General features: G+C 40.2%; 1 protein-coding gene across 2 annotated transcripts; it reads right to left on the bottom strand.

Annotated features, from left to right (window-relative positions):
• Positions 1-1,557: 1,557 nt before the first annotated feature.
• On the bottom strand, positions 1,558-14,242 carry SLITRK4 (SLIT and NTRK like family member 4). Of its 2 annotated transcripts, none has more exons than XM_068157502.1 (2): positions 14,185-14,242; positions 1,558-11,906 (listed from the first exon to the last, which is right to left on the bottom strand). In XM_068157502.1, exon 2 carries the CDS (start codon positions 11,854-11,856, stop codon positions 9,343-9,345), a length of 2,514 nt encoding a protein of 837 aa, XP_068013603.1. In that variant the 5' UTR covers positions 11,857-11,906; positions 14,185-14,242; the 3' UTR covers positions 1,558-9,342. The 2 variants fall into 2 exon arrangements, with proteins under 2 accessions (XP_068013603.1, XP_068013602.1); XM_068157501.1 differs by lacking the exon at positions 14,185-14,242 and adding an exon at positions 12,930-13,233.
• Between the last annotated feature and the right edge of the window lie 9,873 nt (positions 14,243-24,115).

Below are 24,115 nucleotides of genomic sequence, written 5' to 3'. Positions count from 1 at the left end.
GGAGTTTTCCTGTAGAGGGCTTTTTGTTTTTCCCATTGGTTTTTTTTTATGGGTTGGAAATGGATAAATGTGTTTCGACTGCACAGAAGAATGAGGTGGAAAAAAACCAGTGGAAGCCTTATCTCTGTTAATGAGAAACACAATGGTGTGATTTGCAAAATAAATCAATTATTATATATCTGAAGCATATACAAATTGCAGGCAAAACAATCCCGAGTCCAGCAACCTCAATAAGCTGTGAAGTAAAATATGGACATTCTCATCTACTGGCAATGACAACAATACTGCATGGAGATAACCACCTGGTATGAGAACACACATTATGGGTAGTATATTATGGGACCATTAAATGTTCCTAACACAAGTTTGACTGTACAATATTTACAGACAGGGAAAATAAAATTATCTCCATAAATCTGACAGAGGAACTGGTGTAGTTGCACTGGGGGGACACACAACATATTTTAGTCAATCAAAGTAATCCAGCCTCATCCCAAATTTCAGAGTTTAGATTGGGTCCAGATTGCCTTTCCTGTTGCAAAATGGGCTAGATCACGTAGTGGAGTCAAAAGGACTTTTCTAAGCCCTGCTACAACCTTGCTCTTCAGCCCAAACCATGAATGTCCTGGGCCATGCCAAAGGGATGTGCTCCAGAGGGTATAGAAGACCGTTTAGCAAAGTTCATCTTGTTTGTGAGGCCCATGGCAAATTCCTGCATAAGTATGTTTAAATACATGGTGTTACTTCAACCCCATATGGCACTGAGAGGCACTAGGCAAACTGACCCCATGAATGTGCAAGTTCCAGAGGAATATTTGTGTGTAGAAAGGAAATAGGAGTCAACTTCAATTGTACATCTCAGTTGCAAGACTTGCCAGCATATGCAAAAACTGCCAGAGGTCCCAAAGTCATCAAAAAATGTGACTGATTCTATTATAATAATATAAATGTTCTCTTTGTAGGGAACATATTTGCATGTCATTTTTTAGCCTTACATATTTTCTTGCATATGGCTCAGAACTAGATTGCTCTGTATAGAGAAGAGAGGACTACTTAATGGTTGAGGAAATGTCTACAGAAAGGAAAAACCCATCTGATTCACTTTCAGTGATATTTCTCTGTCTGAAGAAGAGAGAGTACAATGTACAGTACAATGGTATTCCCCTTTTGAAACGGATTGTATGCTGATAATACTCATCATTTTCATCCTGCTTTCATTTTGAAAGCACATTGCAAATGTAAGGGAATCCTTACCAACACGGTTTACAATATGTAATCCTCACTATCTTTGCTGTCATATGCTGAAGTGGTATAAATTACTTGACAAACCTACACAGTGAGAATGAGTCACACTGTTTTTCTTCTTGACCATTACTTCTGCTAGTTTCTGTGACTATTGCACCAAAATCGCAGTATCTTGTTCATGGCATTGCTCCAACAGCTAAAGTGAAACTCCAAATTCTAGGGGAAGCTCCTTAAAAGCTAAAACCTCTTAGTGCTTCCATAGCTTATCTTCTTGAGAAAGGATTACAGAATTGGGATCTTATTTGTTGGCAGCACCCCAATTCAAAATACTTTCTGAATATGCCACTCAGCTGAGGCAAAAGTAATTCTCACTGAACAAAAAGAAATCTTAAATATGAGTTATTCATGAACATGTTCTTTATTTACAGCTTAGAAAACCATAAGCAGAGGGTTGGTTTTTTGTTTGTTTCAAAAAGCAGGTTTTTGCTGGACGTTTAGACAGAATCTCCTGGCTGTATTTGTAAAACTACTGATTTATTGAACTGACACCAAAAGTAAAGATCTTCATAAGGATAAAACAGTGCAACCACATGGCAACATTTCAGAAAGATACTGTAAGAACCCCAATTATTGCAGCGCCCATTCAAAGGCATCCCCCCTTCTACGACATTTGTACTCAGCACTAATTTCTTAAGACTGCAGACACACCTCAACAGGAGCTTAAAGACTGGTTCTGAAGAACACTGACTGACCTAACTTCCATTAAAGCAAACAGAGAGGGAACATTCAAAACCTTGCATTTAATTTCTACCACACGAAAGGCAGGATGTAACTTTGCAGCAAAATTGTGCCCTGAGCTGCACATGTGAGTCCCTTGGCTCCCAGGGCATATTCTAACCCAAGAATGGAAAAAGTTGAAAAGCTGCATGCTAAAAATACAAAACCAACTGCTTGCACTCTCTCTCTCTCTTAGTTAAATACTTCCTCAATACAGATACTACTCAACAATATGACCATTCTTTAAAATATCTGTATTTTTCCTTTTCAATCCTGGAAAAAAATAAAATTCAGCCCATTTAGCCTTTCAGAAGAAAAATGAAAGCTCTTCTCCCACCCTTCTCCATAAAATTATTTTTGGGTATAAGCAAAGACAGACTGCACATATACCAGACTGGTAACCTGGAGTCGTGTTTGCCTTGTGTAAACAAGAAGAATACCCTGCTGAGAAGGTCTATCAAATCATGCCAGGGAGCAAGGAAATCTGCTGCATGGTACATCATTTCCTGTAGTTTCTTGCAGTGAAGAGCTCAAAATCTGTCAAAACACTCTGCCCTTTGTGACTCTGCTCACTGACTTACTGTGCAATGTCTAATACTCAGATGTGAGTACTAATGCATCTCATGAAGAGAGACTCTACCAAAGAATATGCACAACAAACATTAAGTATGGACTAACCTCCATACCAAACAGCATCCAATGTATGCACACCTCAGTTAAAAGCCTTATTAAGAAATATTTACTGTATCTGGTTTAACACAAATAGTTTGTCCAAAACCCTTCAGGGAATAGTGACACCAAAACCTAGGTTGAGTAAGTGGTACAGAAGTCTGCAGGGTTTAGACCCCAGTCTGACTGTCAGGAACCAAGTAACTGAATCACATTCACTTTATGCTGTCCACTTTACAGTCACGAAAAGCCATGATTGTTCAGCTTCAAAAGCCCAGCATGAATCTTCCCAACGGAAGTTTAAACTATTTCCTACTCCCCTCTGTTTCTGATTGTACATCATTTGACATGACTCACAAACCATGCAGGACAGCCTCCTACAATCTGCCATTTTTAGCTCTTTATTTTTTTAGACGACAAATCCTACTCCTTTGCTTCTTTGGAAACTGCTGTTAACCAGTGTCTAGACAAACATTCAGCTGTAAGGGACTACGCAAAGTGAAGGTAAAGTGAAAGCATGAAGTGGAAGGAGGCTGAAGGCAATAGTGCCGACATTTCTAGGAAATTACATTAAATGAAGAAAATAAATGCTTGTGGATGAGGGAAAATGAGGAAGACTTGTTATTGTATATATGCAAAATCACTATTAAATCATATACAGATCACCTTTTGCTTTCTGATTAAATAAAGACCAAAGGAACAATGATGTAACACTTGTATACCCATCAGAGCTAAGATACAGTACATTAAGCCTTCACATACAGACATGCAAGAAGAAAAACAAAACAAACCAAAACAACAGGGCTTGATTTTTTTCCGCATGTAATTGCATCTAGTGTTAAAAATACCCAGCAAATGAATGAAAAATCAATATAATACAGCATCAGTCTGTTACTAATGACTGGTATTTTAAAAACAACAGACTGCTCAATATCTACTGTTTTCAGACAATAAATAAATAATCTCAAGGAACATGAATAAGATTAACAGTAAAATAAAGATACTTGCAATAAGTTTGTTCTTCATAGGGAGATGAGAAATTGAATCATTTTGAAATTGAGAAATTGAATCATTTTGAAGCATTTTTGGTTTATGTGATGCATATCCCAAGTTTATGTACTAAACCAGTAAATTCAAATAGTTTTGTATCCACAGTACATCTACAGGATACCCACAGCAACTCTTGAATCACTGTGGAATTCCACTGACATCAAAGAGACACAGGACTGCACTCACTGTACATTGTTATTTGAAACTAATAACAGCTTTACCACACAAATTAACAGAGCATAAAGCATGATTATATTTTATTTCAAGTGCAAAACCGCTTATATTCCAATGGCAGATAGATCAGCTCCTCACCTAATATGGCAAATTTCTGCTTTTGTGTTCTAGGATGAGGCTGATTTGATGCCACTGAAGTCTGTTGAGTTAGTCTGGATTTGCACGGTTAAATTTCTGAGATGACTTTATCCCTGAGCATTAACATTGCTATTCTCATTTTTCAACACAGCAGCCATCAGAATACATAAAGCAGAATGAATCACAATTAGAAATAAAGACTAAATAATGGAAAAGCATAAACTGCCAAGTTCCTTTACACTCAGGAAGCCAGTGCCATGTACATCCTATTCAAAACATGAATACCTAGCTTTAATTCTCAAACTTTTCTTTAGAAGGAAATTCGATGGAAAATATACATAGGCCCTTTCCAGTTCATGCTGTGGGTTTGCTCCTAAATGTCACACTGCAACTGGCAATCTCTACCAAGTCCTGGTTTTCTAGTTCATACCACATTCTGATTCTCATTTGCTACCATTATATCACATAAGATTCTGAACAAGAGGAAGTGCTCACTCTAGATGGAATTCTGCTCTTGCTCCATTCCCCTCCCATGAAGTTTTTTTTTTCTTTTTTAGGTTTTGTAAAACATATTTACTACAAAAATCTCCATTTGGAACTTAAACTGCCTGAAGACATCTTTTCATTTACAAAACTAACCTAAGCAACTGAAATTATCTTTTTCTCTTTGCTAAGGATAAACTAACTTTTCCTTCCTCTGAAAAATTGTCTTATCTGAAATGATTGATGAGAAGGGAGCAGAATCAAAACAAATGCTCCTAGCATTATGTGTTTGTTTCTCTAAGCACTTCTGTACTGAAGATCTTAGAATCCACCCAAAACCTAAATTCCGCTGGTGTCACTAATACAAAACAATTTCACTGACACTGGAAGGACCCTTTGTTTAACAGAGGCAAGAAGGCTTTTGTTAGACTGCAAAAGATGGGAATAACTTTCACAAAGGATCACAGTAAATTGTCAAGGTGATTGGAAAACATTTTTTTATATCTGCTTTATAAGATTCTAGTTCATATATACACAAATGAGCTGAAAGAGATTATTACAGGCACTTGGAAGTCTAGTTTCTGAAACGCAATAGTACCAAGCAATGCTATTAATATTTCATACAAATTTCAAGTCAGTGCTCTCTAACATTTTGATGTTGCTGAAGGCAAATAAAATTAATAAATAACAGGGTTCTGTGTTTTACACTGGACTGGACAATTGCCTCAATTATAAACTAACCTAGAATAGCAATGATTGAAGCAGGGTAAAACCAGCAAGTTTTGTTTTCTTTACTTTATTTCAAAATAGAATGATTATAAATACATTCTTCTTGTATTTCCTTCCTAACTCTTTGGATGCAACAACAACAACCCCTCCCCCCCCAAAAAAAAAAAAGAAAAATTGAAGAAAAAGAATAAAATAATAATCTCTGTGCTCATTTCATACAATATTAATGTACAAATCATGCAAAGGATATTATAGATATTATACCACCATCAAGTTCTGGATGCATTTTGTTGAGTCTGAGACATCTGTTAACATTATTCACAAGGCTATACCTCTTATACTTTATGTCCCCATTTATGGCTTTTTTAATTAAAAATAAATCTTTTTTTTAAAAAAAGTATTTTTTTTTAACTAGATTTACACACTTTATACTATATTGTCAATTTTTGAACACAAAATGTGAGCAGTCTAATGGCCTTATGTTCTTGCACCATGGTAGCTGCTATCTGATAAAATTGAACAGAATTTTTCTTTTTCAAGGAAACAATTACACTTTATTGATTTTATTTAAAAATAAGGAACTTTATAGTACAATGAAGACAACAGATTATGTCAACACCTTCACTGGTTTAATTTATGTCTATGGGTCTTAACAGCCATTTTACAAGCATGGCCACTCAAACCAATGTTAAGAAACAGACAGACCTGTTAAGCCACATCTGGTCACCTTCCCAGAGAAACCCACTATAGATTTGAATGGGCACTACACTAAAAACTGCTGTACAGACACATACACTCTTCCAAAACATGGAGGAAATCAATGGACAGAAAGGTTGCCATTTAAACTAACAATTTCACAGAAATATAGTTTTGCCAACTTCTGAATTCTTCACTCACATTAGTATGCCTACGTATTGCATCATATATGTAAAACACTTAGAAATGACTTCTACAGGAGGGACCAGATTGTGCAACCTTTACTGATGCTAGTTAACCTACACTCAACTGCATAATCCCAAGTGAGTCACTTGGCTCTATGTATTATATACAGTGTTTCTGAGCTGGCTTTTTTAGAAGTCAATAACAAAACTCAGTATTTATTAAGTTCCACTCTTATGCAGGCGTTTAACTATTAGCTCATGAATAGCACCTCCACACATGACTTAGGTCAAGCTTAAATGCTTCACTGGATTGGGACCTCAGTGAGGAGCAAAATCTCACCCAGTGTAAGGGTACAGCATAATGGTTAAATTCTTCCTCTTTTAATCAATCAGTAATAGATCTCACCACTAAAAAAACCCAATCAACCAACCAAAAACAAATAAACCCCAAATCAAACTTCACCAACAAAACCAAGCATGAACCAAATCAAAAACCCCTCAGTCTTTTTGGAGCTGAAGAAGGTATGCTCATTTGTCAGTGTTCTTTTAACTCAGGGCAACACAAGCAATAAGCACATCTGTTTTAGCATCACTTAAAAGCATTACCTTACTTGCTTTTTAAAATATTTTCAACACATGCCTCTCAAGAACAGGGTATGGGACACACCAGCCTCTGACAGTGCACTCAAGTGCATCAGGAGCCTTACGCTCTGGCAAATCCAAGTGAACCTAGACACATCCTCCAACCATGCAGCACTGCACAGAGCAGGCATAGTCACCCATTACACATAGCCTACTGATGGAGCCATCATCATGTCAGCACATCTTTAACACTTTTTTATCCACAAACTCTTCACACAATAAGCTCCAATGTTCCTATTCACACCTTAGCCATGTATCACGTCATTGGTCAACCTTTTTCTGCTACAAATGCATATGTACATATCCATGTCCTGAAACTCCCCATGACATTGTGAATTAAAGTCAATTATTGTGCATGGATAGCAGCAGCTTTTTGAACAAAACTCAGGCAATAGTTCTCCTGTTGTAATTTTATTATCTGAAGTCATCTATATACTCTGCAGTATAGAGAAAAGCAATGAAACAATCCTCTGTATTACAAGAGCGTGAACAAATGTCTGAAAGTAGAAAAATGTTGCTTTGTGTTCCTTTCTCTTAAATAAATAAATGGGTTGGTTTGTTTGCTTGTTTTCAAGCTTTGTTAAAAATATACTGCAGGTGACTGCCCAGCTATGAATCCAGAATACAAATTTCACAGCAGTGTTATAAAGCCCTGAAATTAGAAGTTTAGACTGGAAATAGCTGACACAGCCCCTTCCACAGTATTAGTGTTGGATCTTGATGTAATATTTACTAGTTCCAAATTCATGAAAAACATTAATGTTTACTAATCTTAATTGATTTAGTGATTATAAAAAGCAGAGGGGGAGGGGGAAAGTGTTCTGAAAGCAAAGATGACAGAGGGTCTTATCCAAAGTTCACTCAAATAAATGAAAAAAATCCTTTTCAAGTCAAAGAACTTTTGTTAACAGATTGTAGATTGGCTGTATCATCCTTTACCAATATATTCCCATTTTCATCTCAAGGTACCATCTATCAGTAAGATACAGTAGGGATTTTCCATTCTTTTGGTTTTTTCCCTAGCTATTCAGATTTAGTTTTCACAAAGGCAATTTTTCAGTCTCTAGATACAAGCTACACAACATTCTGAACTGAGATAACTATATTCATTTCACATTGTGGTTTTAAACAGACGTAATTTGCCATATTCTGTTCTGATCGTTTTTCTCTCTCTGACTGATAGAATCCAGATAGTAAGAACAGAAAACTTCTGCATTCACAGTTAAAATATTACCCTGACCATGAATTCCTGTAAATACTTGTAGTGAAAACCATTTAAGCTGTAGAACCCTGAAAAGCAAGACGACTGATGGCAAATGATTGCCTGAGACACAATACTAAAAAGCTAAGGAATCTATTTCAAAATGCACCATTGGTAACAAATCCAAAATAAGATAATATGCTAATTTCACAAGAATAGTACAGAACAGTTTTATTATTATTATTATTATTATTATTATATCTGATCACTTAATTCTGGATAATTCTATACATTACACCCTCAGCTTCTGTTTGGTATATTGTTCTGGTTTTATTTATACTGAATGATTAATGCACCATGATCAGGAAAAAAAAACCAACCCAAACCAAGTCAGGCATATTAAATACATATTAAGGAGTACATATTTTTTTTTTTCCCTATTTAGTATACAAAGTATTTTCATAAATATGAATTATATTACAAAAATAATTTCTGCTACGCTCACACAGTAAGCACTTTGACAATTCTGGACAACCTGTTGGGGTTGCAAGTGTTTCATGTAACTGAGAAGGAACTCTAGTTGTAACAGGAGATGAGTCTTACAAGAGATTCTGCATAAATACCAAGTGTTTTCTTCAAATGCCACAAATACTGCAGAAGTCAGGTTGAACTGTTTTCCTTTTTTTCTTAAACTTTATGTATAGACATGTATGCTTCAAGTGGTCAAATTTATTTCGTAGGTATGTGATGCATGGTATATTTTAAACAAATATTTGCACAATTTAACATTATAATTCCAGTGGTTTCAAGATGCAGGCCATAAATGCAACCAATTTACACATACTATCGAATGTTCTCTCTTTGCATGCTTGTTACTTTCCAGATAATCTTTAGAGTGTCATTACAACACCACAGATCAAAGGATTTACTCCAGTTCCACCAACTTAAATCCACGTGCAGGATGAAGGACCCAGCTGAGGTACAGATACCAGTACCAGGTTTCTTGTGTTTGTTCTAACAAAGCACAAGGAGACGATGGTTTTGCATTTAAGGTACAAAACATATATGCCTCTTGAGGTTAAATTCAGTGTAACGTGTATAAAGCATCCCTTTGGCAATAGAGTTTGCAGTATCCCTACAGGATTCCACAGGGCATGAGCTTTATGTAGTAAAACCTAATAAGGAAATTCTCCTCTACGTGACAAACCATATGCAGCTACAGTTAATCAGACACCCTTGGATACACCTGCCTCTATGCCTATCAATATAATATAGTATTTGGAAGTTAAAAGTCAACAAAAGGCACTTTCATCATTAAATAAATGTCCTCTGTAGGCAATAAGATTGTATGACCTATATTTTATTCAAAGCTGTTTGTTCTTCAAGGACTTGCAGGTAGTCAGGTGAACCTTGAAGTTTAGCTTTTAGTTCAAAATACTCACTTTTTCTTTGTTCTACTACAATCTTACTATGATTACCACCTATTAGGGATTTCTTGGTTTTTTTGTCCTGTAGTTTCTCTGGATAACGTATTTCAAAGCCACTGACCCCTATGCTGTTGTATTCTTTTTTACTTTCAAGAAAATTTTGAATAAATAAATTGGAATCCCTCCCAGGGAATAACTCATCCAGTTCATCGATTGTGCTAAGTCTTTTTCTGGTATCCACATGCAACAAATCTTTCTCCTTGTCATTAATATTTCTCAGAATGACTTTTTGCCCTGGTGGGTCAGAAAACGTGAAGCCCGTTTCAGACTCTTTTAAGCCACAGGTATGACTTTTGCTCATCTGCTCAATGGTTTGAGGAATGAAGGCCTCCGCACCTAGTCCATCCTTTTTGTTTGACTTGTGATCGTGCTTTCTTAGCTGCAGTTGCATAGAACTGCATTCTTGATTTCCAATCCCTTCATGCTTTACAGTTGGTTTTTTGTTGCGCCGAAGCACAAAAACAAGAAGACAAAAAGCAACAAACACTGTTAAAATAAGCACAACTAATATGCTTAAGATTAGAATGGACAATGGAACTGGGCCACCAGGAGGACTCCGGACTGGTCCTGGGGGTGTTGTAAAAGTAACAGCAGGCACAGGACTAGTGAAGAGAGCAGATGGCTTGTTTAAAAGTTTAGGACAGAGGATCTCATTTTTCAGAGACTTAAGTTCAATGTTAGCAAACTGTACAGGCGTTTCACATTTCAATTCTTTCACCACAATACCTTCATTTAGCTTTTCAAGCCAGAGTTTCAAAGCAACTAAATCACAAGTGCAGTCCCATGGATTACCTTCCAAATCAATTTGTGTAAGAGACTTTAGCTGATCAAGAACGCCACTTACAGGTAAATACATGAAATGATTGTTCCTCAGATTCAGTCTAGCAAGTGGTGCACCAGCAAAAATGTACGCTGGCAAGCTTCGCAGGAGATTGTTGTTCAGGTAGAGCAACTGCAAATTTGGCATTAAGTCAAAGGTGCCTGCTAGGATTTCTTTGATAACATTGTATTCCAAATAGAGATACTGCAAGTTGTGGAGGCCAGCAAACATTTCTGGGCTCAGACGCTCTATCTGATTGCCATTGAGATACAGTCTCCGTAAATTTGTAAGGTTGTGGAAAACTTCTCCTCTGATCACAGAAATCCGATTGCTCCCTAAATGCAGCAAATCCAGCCCCTCAAACTCAATGAAATCTGTAGTGTCCACGTCCTTAATATAATTGCCATTTACGTGCAGTTTCTTGGCATTTAAGGGTTTTGGTACAAGTTCAGCCATTGACTCTATATTTCTCTCTTGGCAATTTACACTCAATCCCAAGTCTGAAGGATGCGTTTTGCAAATGCAGGGGACTGGACAAGGTGTTAAAGGAGGCACCCTGGTCTGGTAAGATACGATTTGACTGAGATTGCGATTAGATAGTGCTTTGCCTGCTACTATCCCCGAGATCTTCGAAGGATTTGTAGTCTTTGGTGGCTTTGTGACTAATCTGTGCACCGATGTTTGAGTGGTGTGGCCATTTGGTGTGCTATAACCAGGCTCCAACTGCGAGGGAGGAAGAATGCGCACATCAAAATCACTGCCTGTCCCCATGGAGCACAGCTCCTGCTTGTTGGTTTCTTTCAGCAGCCTTCCATACAAGTCACTGGGTGTTTCACAGATAGCTTCCCCAATGTAGATGTTATAGGGCATGTTTTCCAGCCACGCTTTCAAAGGCAACAAATCACATGTACAATTCCAGGGGTTGTCTTCCAGCTGCAATTCAACGATTCGCCCAATGTGTTCCAGAACTCCAATGTATGGAAGCTTCTGTATTCGATTACCTCGTATATCCAGATGGGTTAGAGAAGCAAATCGAAAAATATTATCAGGAAGGAATGAAATCAGATTGTCATTAAGGATCAGGACTTTCAGCTTGTGGAGCTTATTGAAGGCTCCTCGTTCAATAAACTTGATTAAATTGTAGTCAGCTTGGAGATACTCCAAGTTCTCTATGCCAAGGAAAGTGTCAGCTCGGAGAATCTTTAATTCATTGTTGTTCAAGTGCAACTGCTTTAATGCACTGAGACCCATAAAGGCCCCTCCCTCAATGTTCTGCAACTTATTATTACCCAGCTGCAAGGACACTGCATGCGTAAAATTAGGGAAGGAATTTGGATATAGAATAATTAGCAGGTTGTTTTGAAAGTTGAGGTGGTAAAAATTAGACCATGGTGGTTTAAGCTGATTTGGTCTGTAGACTGCAACCTTCTCACAGTTGACATAGAGTACATTTTCAACTGACACACAGGAGCAAACACTGCAAATTTCCACAGATATATCAGCATCTGCAGTTGTAGAAGAAACTGGAGATGACAGAACCAGAAAGAGCCACAGAAACATCTTCTTGTGATCAGCAAGCAACCTTAGGCTCCTGAACAAAGATAAAGAATCTAAAGAAGAAAGAAGGAAAGAAAAAAAGAAAACGTTTTTCAGTTGTCATTGTTCCAAAACGTCATTTGGGTTAAAAATTGTATTCCACTGAGCTACTGTACCTGCCAAGCATTACTACAAGCACTGAATTTAAAATTACATGAAAGATTTTTAACAACCAAACAAATACACCGGAGCTAGAATGAGTTCAAATAGAGAATATAAATTCCTGTAGTCGAACACAAATAACTCTGAGGTCTGTCAAATATATTTCTATCTCTTGCAGACGCCAAACATGCATAACTAACAAAGTAAAATAACCAAAGGAGATTCCAATTTTATGCATATTTACTCTCCTCAGTCCTGCACTGCTCATATGTTGCTGTGCATTTCAGGGATGTTAAACACGAATGTTGATGTTATGCATGCCCAAACATCTAAGTTGGGATAGCATAGTACAGAAAGGATGAAGATGCAGACACAAAAGCAATGCCAGTACTCAGTGTATGTATCTACAGCATCAATACATACAGATGATCACTACAATAACAGCAAGACTCACTCAAGGGATACATAGGCATGCACATATGTTGTTTCTCTCACTTATTTTACTTCGTTTAAATAAATAGGTGGTAAAGTGATTGCAGAAATACAATGAACTATCCACGAACCAAGCTCAGCTCTGAGTGACCAATGAAAGCACACAGACACAGAAAAAGCATGCAGAGGCACACAACCCCATCCCCGGGAATAATAATACCCTGATTTGCAGGGCAAAACAAAGTCACAATTCACCAGCCTCCCAATACTGAAACCTGAGAACTTTTCTTCTGTACAACATCATCTAATGTGCTCTTATCGCTGCACTGACCCAGAGGTGGCTTTCAAGAACCCTTTACATCTAGTCAGGTCATCTAAGCTGCCATTTTTTTACGCAGAACTGGAGCCATTGCATCTACTCTGAGTTAGAAGGTAGCTTTTATCCTCCCTTTTTTATAAAAAAACACCAAATCGGTATATAATCAACACATTACTTCTCCCACCTTCCTCATTCCCAGCTTTTCCTTTTAATTTCCCGCTGTGGGAAGCCATCGAGTTGGCAGGAAGGGGTCAGGATGGAAGTGGGGAAATCAGAAGACAGCTGGAGGGGGGAGAATCGGGCTGGAGGGAGCCGCAAGGAGGGGAGGATGCGCCGGGGGACCTGGAAGGGATGGCAAAGGAGGGATGAGGGAAGATGCAAGGGAGGACAGAAGAACAAGAGGGAGAGCGAAAGCAAGGAAGGGATGGTTGAAAGGGTCAGAGAGGCCGCGAAGAGGGACCAGGAGGAGAAGAGGGAGTCGAGCAGCTGATGATGATCCCCGCAGGCTTCTGACCCTGCCCGCAGCGAGCGAGCCCACAGGGGCAGCCCGATGCCTCCGCGCCCTCACCGCTCCATCTCTCTCCCCCTCCCAGCCGCCGTCCCCCTGTATCCCTGCTTCGCACACGCTCGAGTTCCCTTTTCTTCCTTGGCCCTGCGGCCCCGGCCGGTGCCGAGCGGGCACACCGCGGGCGCTGCGCGCATCTGCCGGCGGGTCGGTGTGTCCGGCCAGAAGCGCAGGCACTACCGCAATTTTTTGCCGCAACCGGCTCGGCTGGTGCCGGCTCCCCTCTGTCGTGGGCGCCCCGTCGCCCTCTGCCTCCCGGCGGGGAAAGACAGGAGGGACAGGGGCGCGCACACCCCGCACGCACATGCCGGCCTGAAACGGGCAGAGCGCGACGGTACAGCCCAGCATCCCTCCCGCCCGCCCTTTGCAACAAGGCTCAACCGTGGAAACCACCACCGAATGCTACACCACCACCCCCCCACCACCACCCCCTTCCATCGGCACCTTTGCAAAGTCCACCCCGCAGCACATTCACACACCCCTTTACCCAGCCCCGCTGCGTAGATCCTGCCCCCCTCCCGTCCCCCACCTCCCCCCCCCCCCACACGCCCCGTCCCTCCTACGCCTCCGCCAGCTTATCCGCGCTGCCAGCCCCAGTCCCTCCGCTTGTCCCACAGAAAGGATAAGAAGGAGGCAGCGCTGGCCCGAGGCTGTGGGAGGCGAGCTGCTGGCGGCGAGAAGCGAGCGCGAGTCCCCGGCAGGAAGCAACTGTCGCTTGTCTAACGCCGCACCCCCCACACACCCGCCATACCCACCCTTTAAAATACCATCAGCAATTATTATAGCAATAACAATAATAAAAGAAATTAGAAAACTGAAACGGCACCGTAAACGCAGCCCCGCCATACCCCCCCGCCTCTTCGCCCGTACTCACACGCCCGGCGGGGCGGCCGGCCGCCTCCGGCGATGCTCCCGGCGGCGCTCCGCGGCGAGCCCGGCACCTTCCCTACCTCGGCGGCCGGAGTGGCCGCGGCCCCGCTGCACCGGGCTCTCCGCGAGGACTGTGCGGGACAGCTCCACACACGCACCGAGCGGCAGGGCCAGCCCAGCGCCCGCCCGAGCGAGCACCACCGGCTGAGCAGAGAGCCGAAGCGCGGAGAAAAGAGAAGCCCGGTGCTGCAGTACCACCGCGGGCTCCGCCGCATGCAGCAACCGCCTCGCTGAGCCCTGCCCCGGCACCGCGGTCCTCCGCACACATGCGGGGAGAGGATCCCTCTGCACACGGGCACCCGCTCCCATCGCACTGCTCTCGCCCACCCCTTGCACGCAGCGAGAGCCCCCTCCCCTTCGCCACACGCACACCCGCACACACACACGCACGCACCGAGCGCTGCTTCGGAGGATAAGGAGACGCCGCTCCAGGGGAGCAATCCCGGCGCATCGCAACCGCGCACGCCGCTCCCGTACGCGCGGAGGCGCGCCGCGCAGCCCTCACCTTTCCCGGGGAAATGCCGGGCTGCGCCCCCGCAGAGCTCAAACGGGTGCGGCGGGGCGGGAATCGCCCCCCGGGGCGGCGGGAGCTGCGGGGCCCCCGTGCCACGCCGGGCGCCGCGGGGCTGCCATGGGAGGCGCACAGCAGCTACAAGTGCAGCCCCGGGCACAGCTGGGACGGGGCCATCCCGCCCTCCGTCGCCCGCACAGCGCCGGGGTACGCACCGCTAGCACCGCGAAGGGGAAAACGGGGAGTGGGGGAAGGAAAGGGAAGAAAGGACTCTCACCACCATCTTTTCTGATGCTCTACCCCTTCACCCCCACCCCCCACCCCCCCCCTTCCCCCGGCTTGAAACAAAAGTAGAGGTGGAAACCTAGTGGGCAGGGTGGTAGCGTTTGCTGCATTTAATGTGAATTGCAATTGTGGAACAAAATCGCTGTGATCGCTGTAAGGAGACATACCCGGTCCGCTCTTAAGACAACACAGCTATTTGTGTATCTCATTCTTTGTGGTTAGGTGAAATTCCTCCTTTGCTTAGGTAACAGCTGCAGTCTGATGAAAAACATCCTCTCATGTTATGCACTTCTGCAAAACAGATTCTGCTAATTAAGATCTGCTTTTCATAATATACTTAAAAATGGTAATGAATATCCCCAAACAAGGTGACACCTCTTTCCAAGCCAGAAGAGTCAGCTAATCAAGTGAAATCTTGCAAGGGGAATTCAACTGTTTGTCCTTTACTGCGAACGCTAATACAACTCCGTTAGAAAACTGTTGATGTGGTGCACACATACTAGTTGTGTGTGCTACTTCTGGGCAGTAAGAATCAGGGAATAGGAAACAGCAATTGTTTTCTTCATTTACAGAACTGAAATAAAGAGCTTGCTCCAAAGGCTGGCTGCATCTAATTGAAATAATTGCAGAATGTTATTTTGCATTATGCGGATAGAGTGATACCTGAAAACAAATGCAGCTGAGACATCAACAATTTGCATATCACAACAGAACTCAAAGTGATCTGTGATTAATATGCACCCAATTAAAAACTGAAGTCTTTAAAATGTAAACTATCTTAATTATTGAACCATTAGCAAAGTGCCGTTCACATAAAAGGAAATACATGTATATAAAGGGCCCAGTTTAGAAGGATTTGCATGTAGTTGAAACTGAATTTTTCAAACTGAGCAAAGATCTAGAATAAAATTCACTTAGGAAGATACCTGGTGCATAAGTCAGTTTTTACAACAGCTACAGAAATGCAGGTGGAAAGATCAAGATGAGAGTTTTGCTTGGCCAGCTACATTAAGCTGGATGTTAAACTAATTCCTGTTTTATTTAGGAGGTAAAAGAGTGCATAGACAGTATCAAAGACAGATCACTGTTCCCACCATCATTCAAACAGCTGCTTAGAGACAGAAAATTCAAACAAGCAGCATAACAACAGATAATATTTTAACCATGAAATGAATAAGTATTGGAGAGAACTGAAACTGTACTATAACTAAATAATACTTGATGTTTCTATTGTAAGTGGCTATTAGGAATGACACAAGTTTCTGATGAGTAGAACTTGTCTGAGTAGAAAACCTAGTTATGCAACACAATTTAATTATTAGGGGTTTAGTGTGTCATATTTTTATATTTATTTCTAATTTGCAGCCATGAAAGATAAGTCCTCCTCCCAATCAATTGAAGTTGTTTCTAAGCTACTTGTCCTAACCTACAACATACCAAACACACTAAGATTTAGGCTTGTCTGGCAGGACAACAAACCAAACTGAAGATAATTTTAAAGTATAGACATAGGTCATGACTGTAATCCAAGGCAACAACATGCTTAAGGATTAAATTACTTGGAGGAGTTACATCTTCAAACCACTTGGTTGGCTCCTTCCTTTGAGATCTAGCTAGAAGTTCTGTCGCCATCAGCAAGTATTTCCTGTGCAGCCTGATGGTGGATAGTAATTGGAAGACAGCAGAAACAAAAAGGGCAAGTTGGATTATCTAGAATGGCTTCCTGAAGTTTAGAAGAATACTTCAGACTACACACCATGCTCATTATTGCCCCCTCTACCCTATTCTTAAATTTCTTGCTGTGGTGGAACCTCATTCATCTCCTTTGGTTTTTTTCCTTCTCTCTGTGTTGTTTGCCCCAGGAGCAGGTATTTTTCCTTTATCAGTTTGGCAAAAGGAAAGCAAAAGCTCACCAGAAAATAGATTAGGAACGTGATTTTCAGCAAAGTAAAGTATCTGAAGGAAAAGCAGAAATGTGAGATATGGTACTTGCCACCCAAGGAGAGACACACAGGGTGGCATTCAGTAATGGTACAATTAGCTTATCAATAATGTCATTACCATATCTAAGTAGATGTTCTTGGAAAAGAAAGGTAATTTTTACTCTTGACTACTGAAATTCATCATGCAATCTGCTCAGAAATTACAGAAGCCTATTTATATTTTGTTTCCTTTCACGTTTTTGTGAGAGCTTCTAAACAACACTTTTCTTCTAAACACACAGACATTCTTGATCATCTTCCTCTTGAGACTAAAACTGTGCTTTATGTGTGTTCAAAGTCTGCCAGGAGAAAAACCTTCCTGTAACAGAATCATCAAAATGCAGAGGCCAGTTGAGAAGCTAAATCTACTGCTCACAGCGTGAAACCTTGGAGAGAATTTTCCTTAAGCTGTTTGGCACACATGCAAATAGGACTTCAGCTGAAGTTGAGGGGAATTCTGCACATTAAGTTGCTTTGTTTTATTCATCCAGCAAAATTTTCTGAGAGATGAACTAATTGGAAATGGGAGCTAAATATCCTACTCCTTCCTGGACATTCAAGTACAATTTAAGATAGATTAACTGAACTCAGGCTGTATGTGTACATATAAGCAGCAGGGAGAAAACGTTTTTCATACAATGGCCAATGTTCCATATTTATGCTACCTATGGATTTGTTACGACATTTGCTACCTATGGATCCTAAATGCTTTTCCATAGGCACTGAATTGCACTTTTCTGCTCGCTCTCCAGTTTGTTGAGATCCTGAAAATCAAATAAGATTAGTCCCCAGTTGTTTGAACTAACCAGAGATACTCGTGACCCACGTGCTCGTGCCTCTTGCTATCAGAAAAGCAAAGCAAGAAATTGCAATTGCCATGACCAGCATGTGAGCATCCTTTGCTTGTTCATGTGCCAACAGCAGCTGTGAACAAGCCTTGTGTGCCCAGCTGCCAAAAACACACCTGGGAAAGAAGCAAATGTATTTGGGTTGTTCTGTTTGAAAATGTTCATGCTGCGAGTAGAAACTCACATAAAAAATACCTGTAGAAATTAATGTGAATCCCTTTGAATTAGGATCTATTTAGTAATTATTGTGTAAGCACTACATGCTACTCCTTCTTTTTCCTGAAGAATGGATAAAGTAGACCAAAAGTTCATATTGTAGCACTTCACACAGGGCCCAGCCAGGAAGAGAGGAAACTTTTGTTTGAACACATGGAAAGCTGGTTAACAATTCTTTGAACAGGAAAGAAAAGGCTTGTGTGGACTATGTCTGTTTCTGGGGTTTCCATGGTTAAACAATTTCTGTTTAACAAGTGTACAACATGCTTCTGCTCCCAGATAGATCAGCAACAACTGCCATACCCAGAAAACAACTTCCAACAAAGCAGAATACAACAATAACTGAACACCACTGTCTTATAATAGGGGTTCAGTTGGTAGGACATGCCCTTCTGAGGGGAAAAAAATGGAATAACTCCACCTGGCATCCCTGTCTTCCATGTCAGTCAGAAAAGGGGGAGGGTGAGCATCCTTAAAAACTCTACATGTGCTACAGTGAGTCCCTGCATATGCACCCTTTTAAAGGTAGAGTGTGATAGGAGACAGTGCAAGTCTGAAATATACTGAGAACACAAACGCTGTGAAAGAGCACTGTGCCAAATAAAGTGGAAAAAATGCTGTCAGATACATGTCTCTGCTTGGCTCCTTATTATTTCCACCTAACTTACTCCTTTTATCCAGGAGCTCTCTTCAATGTGCCACAAGTAACCCATCACCTGCTCCAGGAAAGCATCACCTGAGAAAACATTGAAATGCATGCATCCCTTCAGAAGTGATTGGCAGGGCTTTTTCATTCCATCTTTTCCTACTCCTTTGCAATGAGCTGTTGTCTTGAATGTTTGATAAAGTGGACATGCTGCTAGTAGCAGGTCTTCTGTCTAATTCTCTTTGTAAACTCAGCCTGCAGGGATGTCCAGCTCCATAGCTCTGCTCTTGCCAGATTTTCCTGTCAGGGCACAGTGGGTAGGCATTTAATTTCACTAAATTGCAAGATATCCAGTGCTTTACGTTTTCCCCCCCCCTCCTCTATGCTCATTTACCCAGGTGTTATTTGCTCTCCAGATCACTGTCAGAAGCTTAAAGCCAAGCATGCTCTGTTTTCCTGCCCATCTGAGACAACAAAAAACAATTTTGAAATCAGAAGACAAAGAAACTAATGCAAAAAGAGTGGATGAAGAATTACCTGGGATATGTACTCCTAAGGTTGCATGATATCAGGTTAAGCGCAAAACCTGGAAGCAACTGCTCTTGTCCTACCCAAGTCTCTTGTGCAAACTGCTCACTAAACAGATTTCTCAAGAAATATATTTAGAATAAGGATTTTGTGCTAGAAAGCCATGACATTATTGAATACACTGAATCATGAAATAACACTTCATCCTCCCTGAGTGAACAGTCTATTAAGTGAGGAAAAGAACTATGTTCATGTACCGCAGAGAAAATCTAAAGACATTTGAGTGTGGTTGGAAATGGAGGACAGGAAAGAAAAAACTAAGAAGGAGGAAAAATGTATTGTGTTACAAGGCTTCTTTCTTTCTTTGCTCCTAATAATGAGTGTCTTCAACAGTGGAGCAGGGGAATTCCATACCTGTTGGGCTTCCAGTGAGGATTGGATGGGGGTGAAGTCATTTGACATTAACAGAATGTGAATTTAGAATACTATAATTTAAGTTCTCTGTCTTCCACATTTCCTTTTCTTATCACTTTCTGGAATTTCCCAAACTTAAATGGGGCTTCTCACATGTGTAATGGTTATAATGTCCCCAAGTAAGATACCTGCAAGCATAAAACTCACTTGCTTTATTTGTTAGAAAGTTCAAGAATAAAGATTACAATAAAAATATGATAAAATGGAATAAAATATTTATCATTCAGTCTTTGAACAAAAAAAAACCCCAAATAATCTGCTGGATTTGAAGCTGATGCTGTCTCTTTAATGAAGAGCTCCAAGCTGTGGCAATGTGGAACAGGGTTGAATCCTGAGCAACTTGGCCAAGCTACTCTCGCCTCTCAGAAAGCTGGGAGAGTCTCTCCCCAGCCAATACAATTCCTTTGCTCCTCAGCTGAATGAAGAGGCATCTGCAGAAGAAACCAAGTGCTTCAGACTTGTTGCTTTATTTAGGGAACAAGTTACACCAAGGGGGAAATATCTGAACCAAAATTAAGACATTGCATGAGTTTGTTCATTGCTCTGCTTTAATCTGCTTTTGCTTCTGGGGTTTCTTTTGCAGCTGCCCTATTTTCCTCTGCTTCTTGTATTAATTTCAATTAAGGCTTACATAGGCTCATGAGCTTGAGACGTTTTTATTATTGTTTTTAGTAAAGCAGGCCTACACTGTGTTTTGCTATTGCCTCTAGACTGTTTCAAAGGAATGTAGGAATATTGTCTTTCAAGGAAGAGAAACTGCAGCTACTTCAGTAACTGAGTGGCTACTCTGTTTTAACCTGATGTTTAATGTTAATGCTAATCTGATATAAACCGGCTTCAGGAAAAGGGTTCTGAGCCAGTGACTGAAAAAGAGATCTTTGCTTTGAAGAATAAGCATTTTGACATCATATCAAAATGATCAGGAAAGAGATTGTTTGAGATGGATGTCTCACGTTCTTTAAGAATACTGGCCTTGCATAGGTGAAAGGAAGAACATCCTGTCAGGTGACTCCAAGGCCTGAGCATCCAATCCAGGCTGTTCCAAAAGCAGGCAAAATGAAATCTTCTTCATCTTAGCAAAGACTGAAGCACATCAACATGTAGGGGCAGTTCTTTTGCTTTCTCCACCAGGTGAATGAATCTACCAGGGAACAGAAGCTAAACCATCAAAGGGAAGATGGGAAAAATAGAAGTACCTTTAAAAGTTTTAAGTTAAGTTGTAAGGTGGTTTCAAAATTATTACTATTTTTTGTAGAATTTCCTACAGTTTACAAAGCATGTCAAAGGAAAGAGAATTTTGACAACATGACACAATTCTTGTAATCACGGTGCTCATGTTTCCCAGGTTCTAGCTACATGACATGCCTAGCATCTGCAGGTGAAACCAAGATGAGTGCTTAGAAACAATGACAGATATGTGAAGAAAAAGGGCCAAGTTCTGCTCATTTTTGTATTTATGAGGTGATTTCATGAAAGAGAAGGATTAATTACCTGTCTTCCCCATTTACCCTTATCATGTCCCTATTAGAAGCTAAAGGATCTTGTCACACTCTTTCCTTATGACATCTCTGGCACTTATTGGACCCTCCTTGAACTAACTCACTAACCTCAAAATACTGGCTTTTTCTTTCTCTTAGTTAGGTTAGTTTTCAGTCAAATCAGTTTTAGGAAACTGAATTGGCTTTTAGAGACCTCCAGCATGTACCAAAATTATTGTATCATTGGTTCTGGGAGAGCCCAGACACTTACAGGATGAGAGAGAGATGGAGGAAGTATGAAGGGAAGACGAGCCAGACTGAACATACAGCAGCATATGTTAAATGCTTTACATTGTCTTTTGTAGCATCACAGTCACATAAATTCAATTTTAATCAAAGCTTATATAGAAAAGTAAAAGAGAACAGTGAACTTTTGTAAAGAGATCCTTCATTTCAATAGAACAAGATCTAGATTTTCTCACACTGGGGCCTTTTAACATTTCAAAAGGAAAGATATCTTTTCTTCCCACATGTCTATGAAATGTCATTTTCATAAGAAATATTTATGCATATCTACTAAATAGTGAAAGAATCAAAGGCAGATTTATGTGAAAAGTCTAAATCAGTGCCTGAAAGATGGAAACATTGTAGTCTAAAGGAGAATTCTAGCCTTATTGGAATCCTGTTACGCTGAGAAGAGGATCTGCTTGTACACACATTTGGTATAAACAATTAAAGAAACATTGTCTCTGCTTAATCTCAAGATCTATGACTTCAATATTCTTCTGACATACAACATTTCAGGTCTTCTTCAATGGGTGAAGTTATAACCTGCCAGACAAATCCGAAGCTATCATGCTCTGAATATAAGGAAAAGTTAATTTTGTTAACTAAGTGATTCATGTATCAGTAGAGATCAGATATTCACATATCAACAAAGTAAGAAGCACTTCAGAAGGATCAAGAATAAAAAAACTGACCTATCATGAAAAAGGAACTTTAGCAAGGATCATGTAAAATAACTGAAGAGCAGACTAGAGTGGCTGGAGAGAGCAGCAGTAGACAGATAGAAGTGTGAACAGAGTTTGGGAGGCTGGCTAGGAGTACATGAGTAATATTCATAGAGACCTTTATCCACTAATGGAACTGACAGAAGCTGACAATTATGACAACGGTAATGAACCTGTCTTATCTATTTTAAGACACCTTGTATGAAGAGCTCAGAGAAAGAAAGAAAGAAAGAAAGAAAAAAAAGGGATTATTCTTTGCCTGGTTAAAATACCATGACTTCAAGGGATTCCCCTTCTATTCACTCTGCGTGGAAAATACACAAAAGTACCATAATTGCAGAACATTTAAATAGGTCATCTAAAATAGATCCCACAAAGTGAGAGGAAAAAATGTCTACCCTACTTTAATTTTTTTAACCAAAAAGAAGATTATTTTGTATTATCTTCCATGCTTTAGAAGGCCAAGAAAGCCTCTAGAATTACTTTAGAAAACCTATAGATGTAGTTTATATGGCTGCTTTGCCCTGTGATTAGCCCACATGTTGTGTCTTCTTGATGTTTACAGATTCCAAGGGACCTAAGACGATTCATTTTCCCCCTTTTCAGTTTGTTCTGCACACTGCATTGGCTTCCTGGCTTTTTCTTATGCTATTTTATGCTGTTTCCATTTTTGTATTTATTGATAAAAACTTTCATTGGGGTTGCAGTGGGTGTAACTATATTTCCTTAACAGCATTCCTGTTAGTAACCCTGTGGTTTGCACTGAAGTCATTAAAGTAATTTTTGAAGTAAACTCAAGGTGTAATGAATCTTTTGCTGAAGTATCTGATGCTTTCTTATTTTAGCATAGTATTTGAGTATAATGACTTATTTTAAAGTAAGCTTTACTTCCATGGGCAAAACAGCATTAACACATACTGCAAGTATAAAAACTGGTTAACTAACTGTGTGAGATGCTATTCAAATACTGTTTCCTTCCTCAGGTTGTAGCTTGTTAATTTTGACAGGTGCACAATGAAATATAATAGAAACTGAAAAGATCTTTATTTGCAATCCCTTTAGCCTGTTAAAATGGATGCATAGCTGGCAGGTCAATATGGATGCATGCATATAATGGTCTCAGTTGCAGCTGAGGTCAGTACTCAGTAGGAGTGAAGCTGTCCCTTAGGTTCCAACATGCCAGCTGTTTTTTCCCAAGTTGCCTACCAGCACTGAATAGCATTTCTCTACCTGCACCCAAGTATGTCTGGGCATTTAAAAGTGCAATTCAGAAGCCAGCTTGCAAAGCAATGAAGTCAAACTCACCATGATCAATGATACATTACTATCCAGTTTTGGGGAGCAGTTACTCGCATTGTTCTGCTTAATACAGGCCTTGAAGCCATATCTCTTTAATATCAACTATTTATGGTTTTGTTCATATGTTTATTTTCTAAATAACAAAATACTCTTGCAATTCTAGAGATTTTCTGAATCGTCTTAGAATGTGGACATTCTTAAACCTAGCAAACAGTATTATTATTGTGGTCAGAGCTTAGAATCAATATTCCCCAAATGCATCACAAAGGCTGAAACTGAATTTTCTCGTCTTTGTTCTGTCAACTTCTGTCAGCTTTGGATTTCTTTCATGAAGTGACATCTCTGTCATATGAAAAACCCCTGCCCAGCATTTACTCATTTTGTTGTGTTTTCCTGTTGACTTTTTAATTGAGATAAATATATTTAAAATAAATGTTATTAAAAAAAAAACCCCAACGAACAAACAATTTCATTTTCAGCAACACTTACTGCTAGGCAGAGCTGATAATCCTAAACCAGAAGTGTCAGATAGGAAGTATAAGAGAGTAAGAAAACTTAGCCCAAACCATTTATCCTGGGACCATTATATTGTGGTGGC

Source organism: Melanerpes formicivorus, unplaced genomic scaffold, assembly GCF_026170545.1.
Source record: "Melanerpes formicivorus ecotype bairdi unplaced genomic scaffold, bMelFor1.0.p_v2 SCAF_37, whole genome shotgun sequence".
NCBI classification, from domain to species: Eukaryota; Metazoa; Chordata; class Aves; order Piciformes; family Picidae; genus Melanerpes; species Melanerpes formicivorus.
Note: the sequence above shows the minus strand (reverse complement) of the source record. Positions and strands in the feature narration are given on the sequence as shown.

What these genes read in the sequence shown, in the direction of transcription:
- SLITRK4 (XM_068157501.1), bottom strand. Translation starts at nt 12,978, where the DNA reads ATGGCTTCCCACAGCGGGAAATTAAAAGGAAAAGCTGGGAATGAGGAA. An exon ending in AAAAGCTGGGAATGAGGAAG is followed by an intron (nt 11,907 to 12,929) that starts GTGGGAGAAGTA and finishes TTTCTTCTTTAG; the next exon opens with ATTCTTTATCTTTGTTCAGG.